General features: G+C 48.6%; 1 protein-coding gene across 1 annotated transcript in view; it reads left to right on the top strand.

Moving 5' to 3' along the window:
* The window catches only part of LOC307076244 (potassium/sodium hyperpolarization-activated cyclic nucleotide-gated channel 4), a gene marked incomplete at its 5' end in the record, with an annotated part of 21,398 nt that extends 7,974 nt beyond the window's left edge, over positions 1 to 13,424 (top strand). The window contains 7 exons of the mRNA XM_079737175.1: positions 583 to 805; positions 1,214 to 1,375; positions 2,901 to 3,119; positions 4,353 to 4,499; positions 4,775 to 5,015; positions 10,048 to 10,212; positions 10,572 to 13,424. Of these exons, the coding sequence (XP_079593301.1) occupies positions 583 to 805; positions 1,214 to 1,375; positions 2,901 to 3,119; positions 4,353 to 4,499; positions 4,775 to 5,015; positions 10,048 to 10,212; positions 10,572 to 13,102 (3,688 nt within the window). The 3' untranslated portion in view covers positions 13,103 to 13,424. The remainder of the gene's footprint in view (positions 1 to 582; positions 806 to 1,213; positions 1,376 to 2,900; positions 3,120 to 4,352; positions 4,500 to 4,774; positions 5,016 to 10,047; positions 10,213 to 10,571) is intronic.
* Between the last annotated feature and the right edge of the window lie 2,836 nt (positions 13,425 to 16,260).

Below are 16,260 nucleotides of genomic sequence, written 5' to 3'. Positions count from 1 at the left end.
CCACCCCTCTCCCCCTCCCCTCCTCCACCCCCCCCTCTCCCCCTCTCCCCCTCCCCCCCTCTCTCCCCCTCTCCCCCTCCACACCTCCACCCCTCTCCCCCTCTCCCCCTCCCCCCCTCTCTCCCCCTCTCCCCCTCCACACCTCCACCCCTCTCCCCCTCCCCTCCTCGACCCCTCTCCCCCTCCATCCCTCTCCCCCTCCCCCCCTCTCTCCCCCTCTCCCCCTCCCCTCCTCCACCCCCTCTCCCCCTCCACCCCCTCCACCCTCTCTCCCCCTCCACCCCCTCTCCCCATCCACCCCTCTCCCCCTCCCCTCCTCCACCCCCTCTCCCCCTCCACCCCCCCTCCCCCTCCACCCCTCTCCCCCTCCACCCCCTCCACCCCCTCTCCCCCTCCCCCCACTCTCCCCATCCACCCCCTCCACCCCTCTCCCCCTCCCCTCCTCCACCCCCTCTCCCCCTCCACCCCTCTCCCCCTCCACCCCTCTCCCCCCCCTCTCCCCCTCCACCCCCTCTCCCCATCCACCCCTCTCCCCCTCCCCTCCTCCACCCCCTCTCCCCCTCAACCCCTCCACATCCCCAGGGCCATCCGCCAGCGCTACCTGAAGAGCTGGTTCCTGGTGGACTTTGTGTCCTCCATCCCGGTGGACTACATCTTCCTGATGGTGGACCTGGAGGCCCGGCTGGACTCGGAGGTGTACCGGACGGCCCGGGCGCTGCGCATCGTCCGCTTCACCAAGATCCTCAGCCTGTTGCGGCTGCTGCGCCTCTCCCGGCTCATCCGCTACATCCACCAGTGGGAGGAGGTCAGTGAGAGGCCCAGGAGATACTCACTGCTTACCACTGACATAAGGTAGACGCCTTCACCCACCAGTGGGAGGAGGGCAGTGAGGGGCCCAGGAGATACTCACTGCTTACCACTGACATAAGGTAGACGCCTTCACCCCCCAGTGGGAGGAGGGCAGTGGTTTGGCATCTGGCACGGGGATGCCTACAGGTAGACTTCAGACTGCATTGGGGTTTGAACCAAAAACATTGGGCCTGGGAGTCAACCCAAATCCCCCTTGGGGATGGTTAATCACAAAGAGACATTGGCAAAATCAAAACCCATACGACTCCAGCAGAGGAGTTTCATACTAATTGAGAACCTGAAGATATCTTCAGCCAAACCCTTTCCATACCCCCCTCCCCCTTCTTCTTCTTCTTCTCCGCAGATCTTCCACATGACCTATGACCTGGCCAGCGCCATGGTGAGGATAGTCAACCTGATAGGGATGATGCTGCTGCTGTGCCACTGGGACGGCTGTCTCCAGTTCCTGGTGCCTATGCTGCAGGACTTCCCCTCTGACTGCTGGGTCTCCAAGAACAACATGGTGGTACGTCTCCAGAGCTCAGCGATGTGTGTGTGCGTATGTGCACATGCATGTTCGATTCAGAGACAGACAGCTAGCTGTACAATGTTACATTTCAATAATGTTGTGGTATGTGCAGTGTGTGTGTGTGTGTGTGTGTGTGTGTGTGTTCGGTGTGTGTGTGTATTTAGGGGAAGCCTTGTATGTGTGTGGGTATGTGTGCCTGCATGTGGGCGTGGATATTGGATTTAGAGACAGAGATATTTTGTTTTTTCTGGACAAAGTAGACAATATTTAATTATATATTGTTGTGTTGTGTGGGTGTGTGTGTGTTTGTGTGTGAATGAATGTGTACATGTCTGAATACAGTAGACAATAGAGTGGACAACATACAATTGTTATAATACTCTGGAGTATGTGTGAGCACGAGCTTATGTCTGCATGCAGAGGAGGTGTTTATCTGGTCAGGCTGTGTTTTCTATTTAGTGGTGCTAATTGCATCATGCAGCAACATGACCAGATGGAATAAGATTGACTCTCATGCATCACAACTGAGATTTCCCCAATTAAAAAGCATAAACTAGATCAGGCCGATGTGGGAAAACACGTCAACCAGTAAATACCTTGGGGATTTTCTGGGGCGATTTTGCGTCACGAGTTTTAAAATACACAACCGTAGACACAGAGAGTGACATACAGGTAGACAACTATGAATAGCTGAATCATGTCTAACGTGTTGCCTTGGTGACTGTTGCTAAGATTTTGGATGCTGGGAGATTCCCCAGAGGAAGGTCCCTTCTGGACCATTCAGATTCGAGCAAGGATGTAATTGGTCTCACACACGCACAGCTTAACCACATCACACACACACATCTGACACACACACACACACACACGCACACACACACACACACACACACACACACACACACACACACACACACACACACACACACACACAAATTTGTACTTTTTTTTTTGCGAGTTGTACTCGCAATTCTGGTACTACTCGTACATAAATTGTATATCATTGGATGTTTTGTGATGGCTGGGTTAAGTGTGGAGAATTTTCAAATGACCCAGCTGTTGAAGTTATAATCTTGGCTCTTCCAGAGTGTCATTGGCCATGAGTCTCTGAAGTACTTTCCAGAAATAAGCTTTAAGTACCCTCAGCTGAGTCTGGACATGTTAAACATGGCTTTGTTTTTGTTAATGACACTCTCACTCAACCTGACCTCCTCTCTTCAATTTTTCTATTTTCCACCAAAAACATAATCAACCAACTTAAATCAGGCTTTGAAAAGTTTCCATTTGCCCTAATTTTTTTTAATTAAAAAGCCAATCTAGTGTATTTGTTATTCTATCTACTTATGCATTCATTTTCCATTTATCCTTTACCAATGGCATTGTATTGTCTTTTGATGATTATTCTTTTAAATGTTTTTTCAAAACGTGGTTCCTGCCCATGGAAGCGCTCTGCGGGGCCCTTGTGTTGGAGGTTTCCTATCTTAACGCCCGGGCCCCGGTCTGCTCTGCTGTGCCCCTGCAGAACGACACCTGGGGCGTGCAGTACTCCTACGCGCTGTTCAAGGCAATGAGCCACATGCTGTGCATCGGCTACGGCGCCCAGGCCCCCGAGGGGATGACGGACGTGTGGCTGACCATGCTCAGCATGATCGTGGGCGCCACCTGCTACGCCATGTTCATCGGACACGCCACCGCCCTCATCCAGTCGCTGGACTCGTCCCGGCGCCAGTACCAGGAGAAGGTACCCATACCCGGGGTGGTGTGTGTGACGAGCGACGGATCGCTTAACCGCTCTCATGTCCCTTGTTATATGTTTGTTTTATATTGAAAAGCTTTTAATGACATCAATACATATAATAAATTATTTTTAAAATATTTTTTATAATACATTATTATTCATTCTGGTTGGTCAGCCATCGCATCCTGCATGACCCCTGCACTAGGGATAATATCATATACTGACCATTAAAGCCAGGTTAAGCTAGGGTAGGAACACATGACTAGTTGCTGACTTTCACAATAGATCTGCCTAGCCTTGTGAAGACTCCTGCGATGCAGATGAAGTGCATGGACAGAATGCGCACAGTTAGCCGGGTAGGAAGGTAGAACGACAGGTAAGCCTTCCGCATCAGTTCATGCGGGCGAATGAAACAATTTCACAGGCTAATTACAGGCCTGTGACGGACACACAGATTTTCTTTTTGGTCACATTGGATTCATTGGTTGCGTTCAGGATGTATAGAAATGTGACAAATATGACAAAAGATGCTTCTTAAATCAATAGCCTAGCCTAGCTTTAAAGGGGACATATCATACCACCAGGTGTGAGTGTGATTAGCCATTACAAGCCATTTTCAAAATGTGCAGCATTGTGACATCACAGGTGGGCGTGTCCATCTAGATGTGTGACGGATAGATGGACACGCCAACCTGTGATGTCACAATGCTGCACATTTTCAAACCTGCTTGTAATGGCTAATCACACTCACACCTGATGGTATGATATGTCCCCTTTAACTATTTTATGTTTAAAATGAGTGCCTCATTAAAGGATACTCAGAGTGAAATGAAGGTTCATAATGTCAACACCATTGAATGTTGTACGTCCTGGCACTTGTACATTGCACTTATTCAAGGTACTTAATTGTGTAGCATCTACAGTAGCTGCTATCATTGCTTTACACGGGGAATGGGTTAGCCTAGCGATTGCAATACTTGCACTTGGTTCTATGAACATCTTGACTGTACCGACAGCAATATATCATTTCACTTCTTATGACAAATGTACTTATTGTAACAAATGCACTTATTGTAAGTCGCTTTGGATGAAAGCGTCTGCTAAATGCCCTAAATGTAAATGTAAATGTAATGTAAAATGTCTTGTTAGATAACCTTCATCCAAATGTTGAAGAACCAGAATCACCAGCGATCTGTATCTCCACCCTCACCTGCGTGTCCTGCGGTGTTCCTCCAGTACAAGCAGGTGGAGCAGTACATGTCCTTCCACAAGCTGCCTGCGGACGTGAGGCAGAAGATCCACGAGTACTATGAGCATCGCTTCCAGGGCAAGATGTTTGATGAGGAGAACATCCTGGGAGAGCTGAGCGACCCGCTGAAAGAAGTATGGATGAATAACAAATATGTCTCAATCCACATACACACGCGCCCGCACACACACACACACACACACACACACACACACACACACACACACACACACACACACACACACACACACACACACACAGTAAATGCCTTGGTACGGACGAACGTCCGTACCACTTCAGGATCCAATCAACAATCAACCAATCAATCTCTTCCCGTTCCTCGCTCTCTCCCACTCTCTCTCTTCCCATCCTTTACTCCACCTCATCTCTACCCCTCTACCCTACCTAGGAGATCGTCAGCTTCAACTGCCGCAGCCTGGTGGCCAACATGCCGCTGTTTGCCAACGCCGACCCCAACTTCGTGACGGCGGTGCTCATCAAGCTCCGCTTTGAGGTGTTCCAGCCGGCGGACTTCATCATCCGCGAGGGCACGGTGGGCCGCAAGATGTACTTCATCCAGCACGGCCGCGTCGGCGTGCTCGCCCGCGGCAACCGGGAGACCAAGCTCAGCGACGGCTCCTACTTTGGAGGTGAGGATGGAAGAGCTACAGAGGCCTAAGGGGTTAGGTCATGTAGCCATGGCTATGTACCCTGGGAGCCCTAGATCCCCCCCTCTAAACGGACAGTTTCATTCCTCACCTCTCCACTATGACAGCAGATGATAGCAGCCAGTATGCTCACCAGGAGGGGGCTGGTTGTGGATGAGGTGTGCATCTTCAAACACTAGCGTCATCCACCCACCCACCCACATGCACACACTCAGTATTTACAAGGATTTAAGTACCACGAACAAAGTGCTATATTAATGCAATGAATTGTTGCTATTATTTGTATTGTCTGAGATTTCTGGGTATAATGGAAGAGGGTTGTAGCAGTCATATCAGTAGAAGATGTTATCCCTGTGTTAATGAGAGAGGAGGGGAGGAAGAATCTTTCTAGAAAGGTATTATTATGTGATAATACATTTTTGAATTGTTTGATATAGTATGATTAAATACACTGTAATCAGGGCTTGAGTTTGGCTGGTAATAACCAGTACGGCATTCCGATCTTTGCCCCCCTTATATTGCCCCCCGTGTTCCTTATTACTGCTTACTGCCACTTATCTGTGATCTAGGCACGCATGCTGTAGTTTTCATTATTTCCCTTCTGAAGGACTCTATTTGTAGTAGATTGACGTACCTTACGCAGACGTCCTCTCAGTCCCTGCTCTGACTCAACAGCATTATTCAAACATATCTCTGGAAGCCTGGCTTAAAACGCCAAAAGGGACGCCAGCGGTCTAAACCAATTTGATAACGTTATTATTGATTAAATCCATTGGAGTGTGTGTTGGTGTTCATGTAATTTGCAGATACACTTTGCTGATCATAGATGGCTATATGAGACAAGCAGCAAGCTGAGTGTAGAATAGCTCAGACGGAGGCTTTCTTATGGAGTTTTATTTAACATTGCCCAGCTAGTACATGTTATAAGTTCCAACATCACTAGCCAACCAATCAACTGGGGTCTCATGCTCACGTGACTACGTGGCTCATTGGGCCAATCAAAGCTCATCAATGCAATGCAGAAACAAACTTTTACATCCCCCTTCTTTAGTTTAACACCTCCAATAACAGGAAACATGCATTAAAAGAATATCTCAGAATAAACAGCTGTTTTGTTAAACATGTTACATGTAGAAATGACAACTGTCTTCAAGTAACACACACCAGAAAAGCCATTGTGAACATGTGCTAAGAAACAACTAAACATTCACATATCACATACAATGCATGGGAACATGTTCTTCGTCGATTCCTGCGGTACTCTCTACCCTCCGACTCGACCAGGTAAGATCTTGGTTCAGCGGCAGCCCTTTTGACAATGCCTATTTTGTCATGTCCTTTCTCTGTTTTCAGAACACCTGGGAATTGTGGAGTGGAGTGAGAGACTGGCTGCCACGATTGTAGACTTTTTTCTGGATCTCTCTCTTCTTTGATAGATGATTGTGGACTGTCCCAGAGTTCAATGGCTTTGGCTTCAGCAGGTGTTTGCTGACTGGCAGGTTTGTGCGGGTTACCCTGGATATCAATCTTTGTGCAGGGGAGCCTAGGGTGCCATCTCTTGGCACATTTCTGACACACAGCAGATTCAGTAGCAGGTCGGTCCCATCTCTTTTAGATGTTTCCAACAGGCGCTTTGCGCTGCTCGCTCTGCCAGTCCATTGGCTTGATGTTATTCTGGACTGCTAGTGAAATCCCAGTCTTTGGCAAAATCACAAAAGGTCTGACTCGTGAACTGTGTGCCACAGTCAGATAATAGCTTGTGGGGAATTCCATGAACAGGGAAATGCCGTTTCAGCTTGTTAATCACACACTGTGACGTGATGTTCTTCAGTTGGTTCATCTCAAACCATCCCGAATATGAGTCAACTAGGACGAGGTAGTGATGGCTGTTCACTACCTCGTCCTAGTTGATAGATACCTCGTCCCATTCAAATAGATCTGTTGCCACTGTTGACCAGGGAGCTCTAGGACTGCATGTAGTTGCAATGGCTCCTTTGGCTGATGAGGTTTCAAGGCATTGCATGTGCTACATGACTGTACAAAGTTATCAATGTCTTTTGTCATTGTCGTCCAAAACACCACATTGCGTGCTCGTCGCTTGGTGGCCTCTGCACCAGGATGGCCTTTGTGTAGCAGTGTGAGGTATTCTTTGTGCAGCATTTGTGGAATGACTGCTCTTGTCCCTTTCATTATTATTCCATCTTCCACAGAATGCTCATCTCAGAATGGGAAGAACTGCTTCACTATAGCTGGTACACTGCTCAGCCGTTCTGGCCATCCATGTCTGATGATGTTAGTCAGGGTTTGTAAAAACACATCTTCCATTGTGTGGTTGCGTAGCTCATCTTGGCGAGAGGATGAGATGCGCTGTACTGCCATCACCTCAAAGTCTTCCTGCTCTGTGAGGTGTTGTGCTGTGGTCTCTCTTGGTGTACGTGACAGCATGTCTGCCAGGTAGAGCTCTTTGCCTTTCTTGTAGATCAACGTCAGATTGAACTTGTGGAGCTTCAAAATCATTCGTTGTAGGCGTGCTGGTGCTGTGTGGAGGGGCTTTTTCAGGATTGCGACCAAGGGTTGATGGTCTGTCTCAACAATACCTGGTTTACCATATATGTAATCATAAAATTTAAAACAGGCAAACACCACGGCAAGCAGTTCTTCTTCTATTTGTGCGTACCTTTGCTCAGTTTCTGTTCGGTGAAGACGTGTCCAACGTAGCTGACCTCCTTCAGTTGAAATTTGCATTTTTCTGGATTCAGCCTCAGCCGGACCTTATGTGCCTTGTCTAGCACTTTCCGCACATTCTCGTCGTGCTCCACCAATGATAATGTCATCGACAATTATGGCACACGGGAGGCCCGCAAATATCTGCTCCATAGATCTCTGAAAAACCTCTGAGGCGGCACTGATGCCATATGGCATTCGTAGATAGCGAAAGCGCCCAAATGGAGTGGCAAAAGTGGTGAGAAATGAGGAATTTCTATCTAGTTTGATTTGCCAGAATGAACTCTTGGCATCGAGCACTGAAAACACTGTTGCACCAGACATTTGGGCAGCCACTTCCTCGACCGTGCGCATTGGATGGTGTGGGCGAATTATTGCTTCATTTAGGTCCCTTGGGTCAATGCACAACCGTATCTTGTCAGTGTCTTTTTTGTGTGTGGCTACCATTGAGGATACCCATTCTGTGGGCTCGGAGATGGGCGTGATGACTCCCGATTTCACCATGGTCTGCAATTCTGTCTTCACCTTGTCCATCATTGCTACTGGAACATGACGAGGCGGGCGGACGACAGGAGTGACATTTGGATCCAACTTCATGTGGTATGTGACTGTAAGGGAGCCCACTTTGTCACTGAACAGGTCGGCATAGTCATGAAACCAATTGTGGGTGAATTTTGTCTTTCTTTTAGGTCTACATGAAAAACTTAATCTTTCAGAGTCATCAGATTCATTTCTAGACAAGCCGGCAGCTCTAGTAGTGTCTGGACATTTCTGTTTACCACATGGTATTGTAGGTTGTAGAATCTATGGTTGCTCAGCCGACATTTTAGCAGCACAGTCCCTTCAGTTTTAATCACTATACCTCCATATGCTACCAGCTTCACCCTCCTATTATTGTCAACTTTTTCTCCATTTCTGCTTGAGAGTTACCAATGAGATAACGTTGCACTTTGCGCCAGTATCGACTTTCAGTTTGAGTTTTTTCCCATTGACGGTTACACAGCAGTTCAATTCTTCTTTGATATTCCTGTTATTTTCATTTAAAGCATGTATTTCACTGCTATCTACAAGTGACAGTCCATCAATGTTAAATGACTAGGAGTCCTCACTGCAGCTATCTGAGTTGGTTTGAGCAACCTGGTGCACAGACTTGTGTTGTTTGCTTTTAAATGCAGCTCTGCAGTGGCTTCGGAAATGGTTTAATTTGTTGCAGTGATGGCATTGCTTACCATATGCGAGGCAAAGTTATTTTTTCACTGGGTGTTCATGGCCACAGTTCCTGCAATTTATGATGTTTTCTGATGCACCTTGATCTTTCTGTTGCTTATGGTCAGGCCTGTATCCTCTCTTGCCTCGGTGCACCGCATCCACGCTCATTGTTGAGGTGTGTGGAGTAGCCGCTAGTGTTCTGGTATGCTGTTCGGTCAGCTCGTTAATCTGGCATATTTTGATAGATCACGCTATCAGAGTTGATGCTGCATACAAGCCTGTCTCTAATTAGTTCATCCTGCAGTGCTCCAAAATCACACGTTTTGGCTTTATTTCTAAGTGCACTTAGATATGACGTAGACGTTTTACTTCTGACACCATGTAGAATCGCTCAGACGGAGGCTTTCTTATGGAGTTTTATTTAACATCGCCTAGCTAGTACATGTTATAAATCCCAACATTGTTAGCCAACCAATCAACTGGGGTCTCATGCTCACGTGACTACGTGGCTCATTGGGCCAATCAATGCTCATCAATGCAATGCAGATACAACATTCTACACTGACAAAGCATAATTAATAAGATTAAAGCATTTCAAGTACTTTTGCAATTAGAAATGTGTGTGAGAGAAAAATGCCTGGAAAAATCGAATAGTAGTATAACCTTATTAACTGGTTGTTATCGCTACCTTTGCATTCCAATTAAAACATTGCTGCCAATAATGTATACCTCCACTGTCTCTAATGCTTACATTTTATTTATTTTTTTCTTCATCAGAATATGCATCAAAAATCAATAAGGTATATTTTATTATTTATGTGGTGTATATACATATATTTTTTTAATTCCAATTAGCGTTGTGATTCCCATCTCATCACCAATATGTCTCCTATTTTAGGGGAGGGCGATAACAACCTTCCCTGAAAGTTACCTCTTTGACAATAACCGGAGAGGGTTCGGCATCCTCACACGAAAAACAAAATGAATAAATAAATTATCACTTCCCAAGGAATTCCCTCAAGCCTATTCCTCTGCCGTTCCTCCCCCTCTCTCCACCCCTTCCCCCTCGTCCCACGTCCAGAGATCTGTCTGCTGACACGGGGTCGGAGGACGGCCAGTGTCCGGGCGGACACCTACTGCCGGCTGTACTCGCTGAGCGTGGACAGCTTCAACGAGGTGCTTGAGGAGCACCCCATGATGCGGCGCGCCTTCGAGACCGTGGCGGTGGACCGACTGGACCGCATCGGTGAGAACTTGGCACAAAAGCCCTCGGGGGCTGGTCGGTTTTCTGTTTCAGTAGCATACTATGATTCACAGTCGACTGTTCCGCCCGGGCCTTTTCTTTTCTTCTTCACAGAAAGGGCTTTGTGCAGGACCTTACTGAATCCTTGTCCTTTTCCATCCAATTTAGCCGTGTTTTGTAAAGAGATTCTCGCAGTGTCCTCAGCTCAAGGCCGAGATCGTCTGTACAATAAAACGGGAGGGGAATGAACGCAGAGTGAACAAATTTTTTTTTTTTTTTTTTTTTTTTTTATAATTTTATTTCAGGAATGTCCAGAGCGGAGACGTTTTCACCAGGTCGTCTTTTGTGTTTCCCCTCCGTAGGCAGGAAGAACTCTCTCCTCCTGCGGAAGTCGTCCCAGGGCGGTTCGCTGGCAGGGGGCAGTATAGGCCGGGGCGGGGGTCGTGGGGGAGGGGGCCCCGGGGCCGGAGCAGGCCTGGCCATGGGGGGCCTTGGCTCCTGCGACAGCATGCTGGTGCAGCAGATCGTCAAACACGACAGCATGCCCGCCATGCAGGAGGCCATCGCTGCGGCCGCCGCGGGACGGGGCGGGGCCCTGGGGGGAAGTGGCAGCGTGTCCCCCAGGCCCCGGCCCGTGATCTGGGCCCCGCTGGTACACGCTCCCCTGCAAACCGCAGCCGCCACCACCAACGTAGCCATCGCCCTCATGCACCAGCAGCAGCAGCAGCAGCAGCAGCAGCAGCTGCTGCAGCAGCAGCATGCGCTAGGTGGGGCAATATTCCTGCCTTCCCCTCTAATCTCTCCTTCCCCCTCCTCTTCGTTCCCCATGTCTCCACCCCGCGGCCCCGGGCTGCATCCCCTCCGGCCCTCTGTCAGCTCCCTCATCGGGATGATAGGGGTGGGCGGGTTGGGAGGCCTCTCCCCAAGAGGGGGGTTCCCTGCCTCCCCCTCACAGATGGGCACTCCCCTCTGTGGGGGGCTGACATCCCCGCCGGTGGCTCAAACTGCCAGCGCCGCTTCCCCAATGATGCCAACGGCTCACCTGGGAAGGACGCATCATTACAGCCTCCGCCTCCAGTCTGACAATCCCTTGATGATTGGTGGATCTCCTGGAACGCCCACAAGCGGAGGCGCCACCACTCCTCCACTGTTCAAAGTAGCAACAAACAACCCTCCTGCCATGCCGTGTGCCCCTCCCGACAGCAGCAGCTACACCATAAGCCAGCAGGGCGCTAAGGAAGCACTGCTACGTCACGGAGGAGCCGGCTCTCAGGGCTTGCCCGCTCTGGGTCGGCTCACCAAGGAGGCCCGGCTGCTGTCGGCCTCACAGCCCACTCTGCCTCACCGCTCCTGGGTCGGGGTTCATCCTCATCCCCCTCTGCACAGGAAGGCTTCTGGGGGCAACCTGCTGCCGCCCCCTTTCTTGGTTGGCGGACTGGCCAGAGGAGGAAGCGCAGGCATTCTGAGCTTTAATTCAAATGCTTCACAACTGCCATTGGCTATGCCTCCCTTTGGTGGTCCCCAGGCCCAGAGCATGGCCCTCATTCAGCCCCCAGTATGTATAACTGCACCTGTCCACCCCTACGCTGACCCTCACTGCGCCCCTATGCCTGGACACCCCGCCACCATCATGGGCACAGCCATGCCCACCACGGCAGCTCCCTTACCTTCTTGCTCTCCTAAGCCAACTCCCCCCACCCCCTCCACCCCCCCCGCGGTGCTCTCGCCGATCCCTCGGCCAAAGCCTGTTCCTCCTATTCCTTCTCGCGCCTCCTCTCCCCCTTGCAGCTCCACACCTCATCCGTCCTCAAGCCCAATGCCTTGCCCCAAGCCCATCCCTCCACCCTCCCCGCGCTCTTCTTCTCCCTCTCCCTGCTCCACCCCTCCTCCTCCGCTGCCCTCCGTCCCTACCCCCGTCCCCATGCCTCCAACCTATGGGCCGAAGTCATCGCTCACCAACTCCTCTCCCCCCTCCTCCCCTCCAGCCTGTCCCCAGAGTCCCAGAGCCAAAGCCTCCCACACACCTCCCTCCCCGTCTCCCCTGTCCAGCCTTAGTCCCGCTCAGACTCCCATCGCCTCTCCCACCCCCGCTCCCACCCCGCCCCGTCCACACACCCCTACATCCACCCAAATGCCCCCTCCTGTCTCCGCCCTGCCCCCTGGCTCCCCTAGCTCCGCTCCGTCCCTGGGTGCTAGTCAGAGCCTGAACCCAGCTCATGCTACCCCTTTATACCCCTCCTTACACCCAGGTCAATCTCCCACCTCTCCCCCCATCCATCTCTCTGCCTCCGCTTCACCCAGAGCTTTGACTCCCAGCTCAGCCCTTGCCCCTTCCCAGATGCCAAGACAGTCCCCGACCCAGATGCCCTCAATGAGCCCGGTTTCAGCCCCCAACCCTTCTGCTACAGCTACTAGACCCCCCAGTAAAATAAAGTTCTCAGTGCATCCCGTGCTTCAGTCCCCTACCGGGCCTTTGCCTGCTGCAGGCAACGCTGCAAAACCACCTGAAGCAACCCCCAGCGCTGCTAACTCGTATTCAACCACCAACCCCACCAGCACCACCACCACCACCATCACAACCCCCACCACCCCCAACACGTCTGCGGTCCATGCTGCGTCCTCCTCCAATACCCCCAACCAAGCGCCAACCACTGCTGCTATTCCAACCCATTCTCCAAAACTCGGTACACACCCTGCAAACACTGCCCATAGCTCTCAGCCATCTGCCCAGCCACCTGCGCCGACCTCCCACGGAACAGCCCTCCCACAGGCAGCCTGTCCCCCGGCCGCCACCCAGACCGGCTCCCACAACACTGCCAAGAAAGACCCAGAGCTGCCTCTGGTCAGGAAGGACTCTGAGGGACTGAGACACAAACTCACTGCCAACATGTAGAAGAGAAGGAGACTGGAGGGAGAGAGCAAGCAGGTCCCAGCGGAGCTCATGAACTGGTTTTGTAGGGGCTCTGGGTTTTGTAGGGGCAGCTGTTGAGCAGAGCAGTTGGGGTTTACAGATGTTTAAAGCTGTTTTCTGTAACCCTTTCTGTTGGAGATGAACATTACTTGATGAGACGGGTTACCACATCATGGACATGTTGTATCTGACACACAATCACAGACAGAATGTGATTCGTCATAAGTGATGAGAACAACAGGTGTTTGTTCGATTCTTGACGAACAAACACCTGTAAGTTGCTATATGTATATTTAGCAGGGCAGTCTAGGGTAGGGTTAAAGGTTGAATCCAAATGTAATCATATCTGTGATTGTGGAGGAAGGCAGGGGAGCTGAAGGGGAAATGACATCACAGCATAGATGTAGGCTAAAGCAATAGCTGGGAGTCAGGAGAGACGGTTGTATATCTGTGCATTTTCTTAATCATAAAAAACAATAAGCTTTTAGTCTTATGAGGCACTGAGAAAACAAGGTTTAGGGTATTATCAGATAGCAGAAAAAGAAAAGAACACAATCTTGTTTTAAAAAGAAGAGTGTCACTACATTTCCTCATGCAGCTAATCAGCAGATACTTCCAGGTTTCCAGCTCCGCCCCCTCTCGCTTCCCATTTCTCACCAAGGTGTAATACTTTATCACCGGATCAATAGCTATAAGGTTGTATTGAATTATTACTGTGAAGTTGTTCTCATAGCAATCCAAACTATTAGCAGCAGTTCTCTCGTAGTTTTGTTGTTCCAGATGCGTGGTGTTTAGCTTTTTCGAGTAAGACAAAAAAAGTCTTAAACCTTCATGGTCACACTGCAAAAAAAACTGTTTGAAAAAGGATGTGTTTTTGTGTCACATTTAATACTGCTCCTTTGTACATTGTGGCTTTGAGTTATATGTGTTCCACCTCACTCCTTGTAAATAAGTTAAAGTCTGTGTTTACCTCCTCCTCCCACACTTTGTCTTTCCCTCTCTGCCATCTTGGCCTATTTTCATCTCTTTATCAGGGTGGAAAATCACTCAATTCCTCTCACCTGTTTTTGTTTTTGTGTTGTTTTATTATGGCCATGTGCTCAGTTCCAGCCCCCTCCTCTTGTATGTTACTCCGCCACGCCCTTTGTGGAGCTCCAGTGATGTTTGGTGTTTTGTGTGGTAGCTACCTGTTCCTAAATTAACCCCTTGATACCATGTTGCCTAGACTTTACATTCAAGGACAAAATCTTTATTTTATATTTATCTCAGCATTAGCTTTGGAGCAAACCTACGCCTAAACAACGCTATTGGAGAAAGATGATGACGTTGGTGCAAATCATTAGGATGACATTGTTTGAAAAAGAGAAAAAACATACTTGATAAGGGTGTTGCCGAGGATGGTGAAGACAGCTGTGTATCTGTGGTTGTAAGAATAAAGCAGATTTATTGTTGACTATGTGCTTACTGAAGTGTGTTGACGTGTTTACTTTAACAGCGTTTGCATGTACACCTGCACTTATATCTAATTAGGTCATTATGAAAGCATGACTGAATGAATTAAAGGATTTGATGGAATAACCGGGCAATGTCTGAATGAATAGGGCAATGACTGAATTAATTAGCGGGTTGGTGAATGAATGAATAGTCAATTCCTGAATTCATGGTTAATGACGGAATGAATGGACTAATGTCTGAAAGGATGGATGGGTTAATTGCTGAATGAATGAATAGATGGGTTATTGACTGAATGGATGGGTTAATGAATGAATAGATGGGTTATTGACTGAATGGATGGGTTAATGATTGAATGAATGAATGGGTTATTGACTGAATGGATGGGTTAATGAATGAATTGATGGGGTATTTAATGAATCGTTGGGTTAATGAATGAATGGGTTATTGACTGAATAGAGGAGTTAATGATTGAATGAATACATAGGTTATTGACAGAATGGATGGGTTAATGAATTAATTATTAGATGGGTTAGTGACTGAATGGATGGGTTAATGAATGAATGAATGAATGGGTTAGTGACTAAATGGATGGGTTAATGAATGAATGAATGGATGAGTTAATGACTGAATGATAGGTTAGTGACTGAATGGATGGGTTAATGAATTAATTAATGGATGGGTTAGTGATTGAATGAATGGATGGGTTAGTGGCTGAAGGGATAGGTTAATGATTGAATGAATGACGGGGTTAGTGACTGAATGATAGGTTAGTGACTGAATGGATGGGTTAATGAATGTATGAATGGATGGGTTAGTGATTGAATGAATGGATGGGTTAGTGACTGAATGGGTTTGTGACTGAATGGGTGGGTTGTTGACTGAGTGGATGGGTTAGTGAATGAACGGATGGGTTAATGACTGAATGAATGGATGTGTTAATGACTGAATGGATGGGTTAGTGACTGAATGGATGAGTTAGTGACTGAATGGATGGGTTAGTGAATGGATGGATGGGATAGTGACTAGATAATTGGCTGGGTTAATGATGAATGAATGGTTAAAGACTGGTGTACAGGTTCTTGGAGTATAAGGGCCCCTGGTGTGCTAGCTAGGCTCCGGGAGGGTTAATCCGACCCCTCTCAGCAGAGGGCAGGCGATTCAAATGCAAGGTTAAGCCTGTGAATGTGGGGACACTTAGATCTCTCCGGCTCTTGACAGGAACAAAACGAATATCCTCCAACATGAAGCCGGATTAGAGCCTGGTGTGCTATGCGACACACACACACACACACACACACACACACACACACACACACACACACACACACACACACACACACACACACACACACACACACACACACACACACACACCGGACACCTCGATTGGCTGGGCTTCTCTCATTTCCTTCAATTTACCCACCCATCTTGTCCTTCCTTGCCCCTTATAGTGTTCAGGGTGCCTTTTATTTCCACCTGCTGAAGATGGAAATTATGCTGAAGGAGGATTTTTTTTCTTAAACAATACAAATATATTTTAATATAATATGGGAAGGGTTGATGAAGACCAGTCGGTTATTGAAGGACTAGAGTATAGTCGTAGCGTAATTCGATCTTCCTTTTTATTTATTTTTATCTTTCCTTGGGAATTAATGCAGTCACGTTACTTGTCTTACAGTATGGGA

This window comes from Pollachius pollachius, assembly GCF_949987615.1.
Source record: "Pollachius pollachius genome assembly, chromosome: 1".
Classification (NCBI taxonomy): domain Eukaryota; kingdom Metazoa; phylum Chordata; class Actinopteri; order Gadiformes; family Gadidae; genus Pollachius; species Pollachius pollachius.
This window is presented reverse-complemented; position numbering and strand designations above follow the sequence as displayed.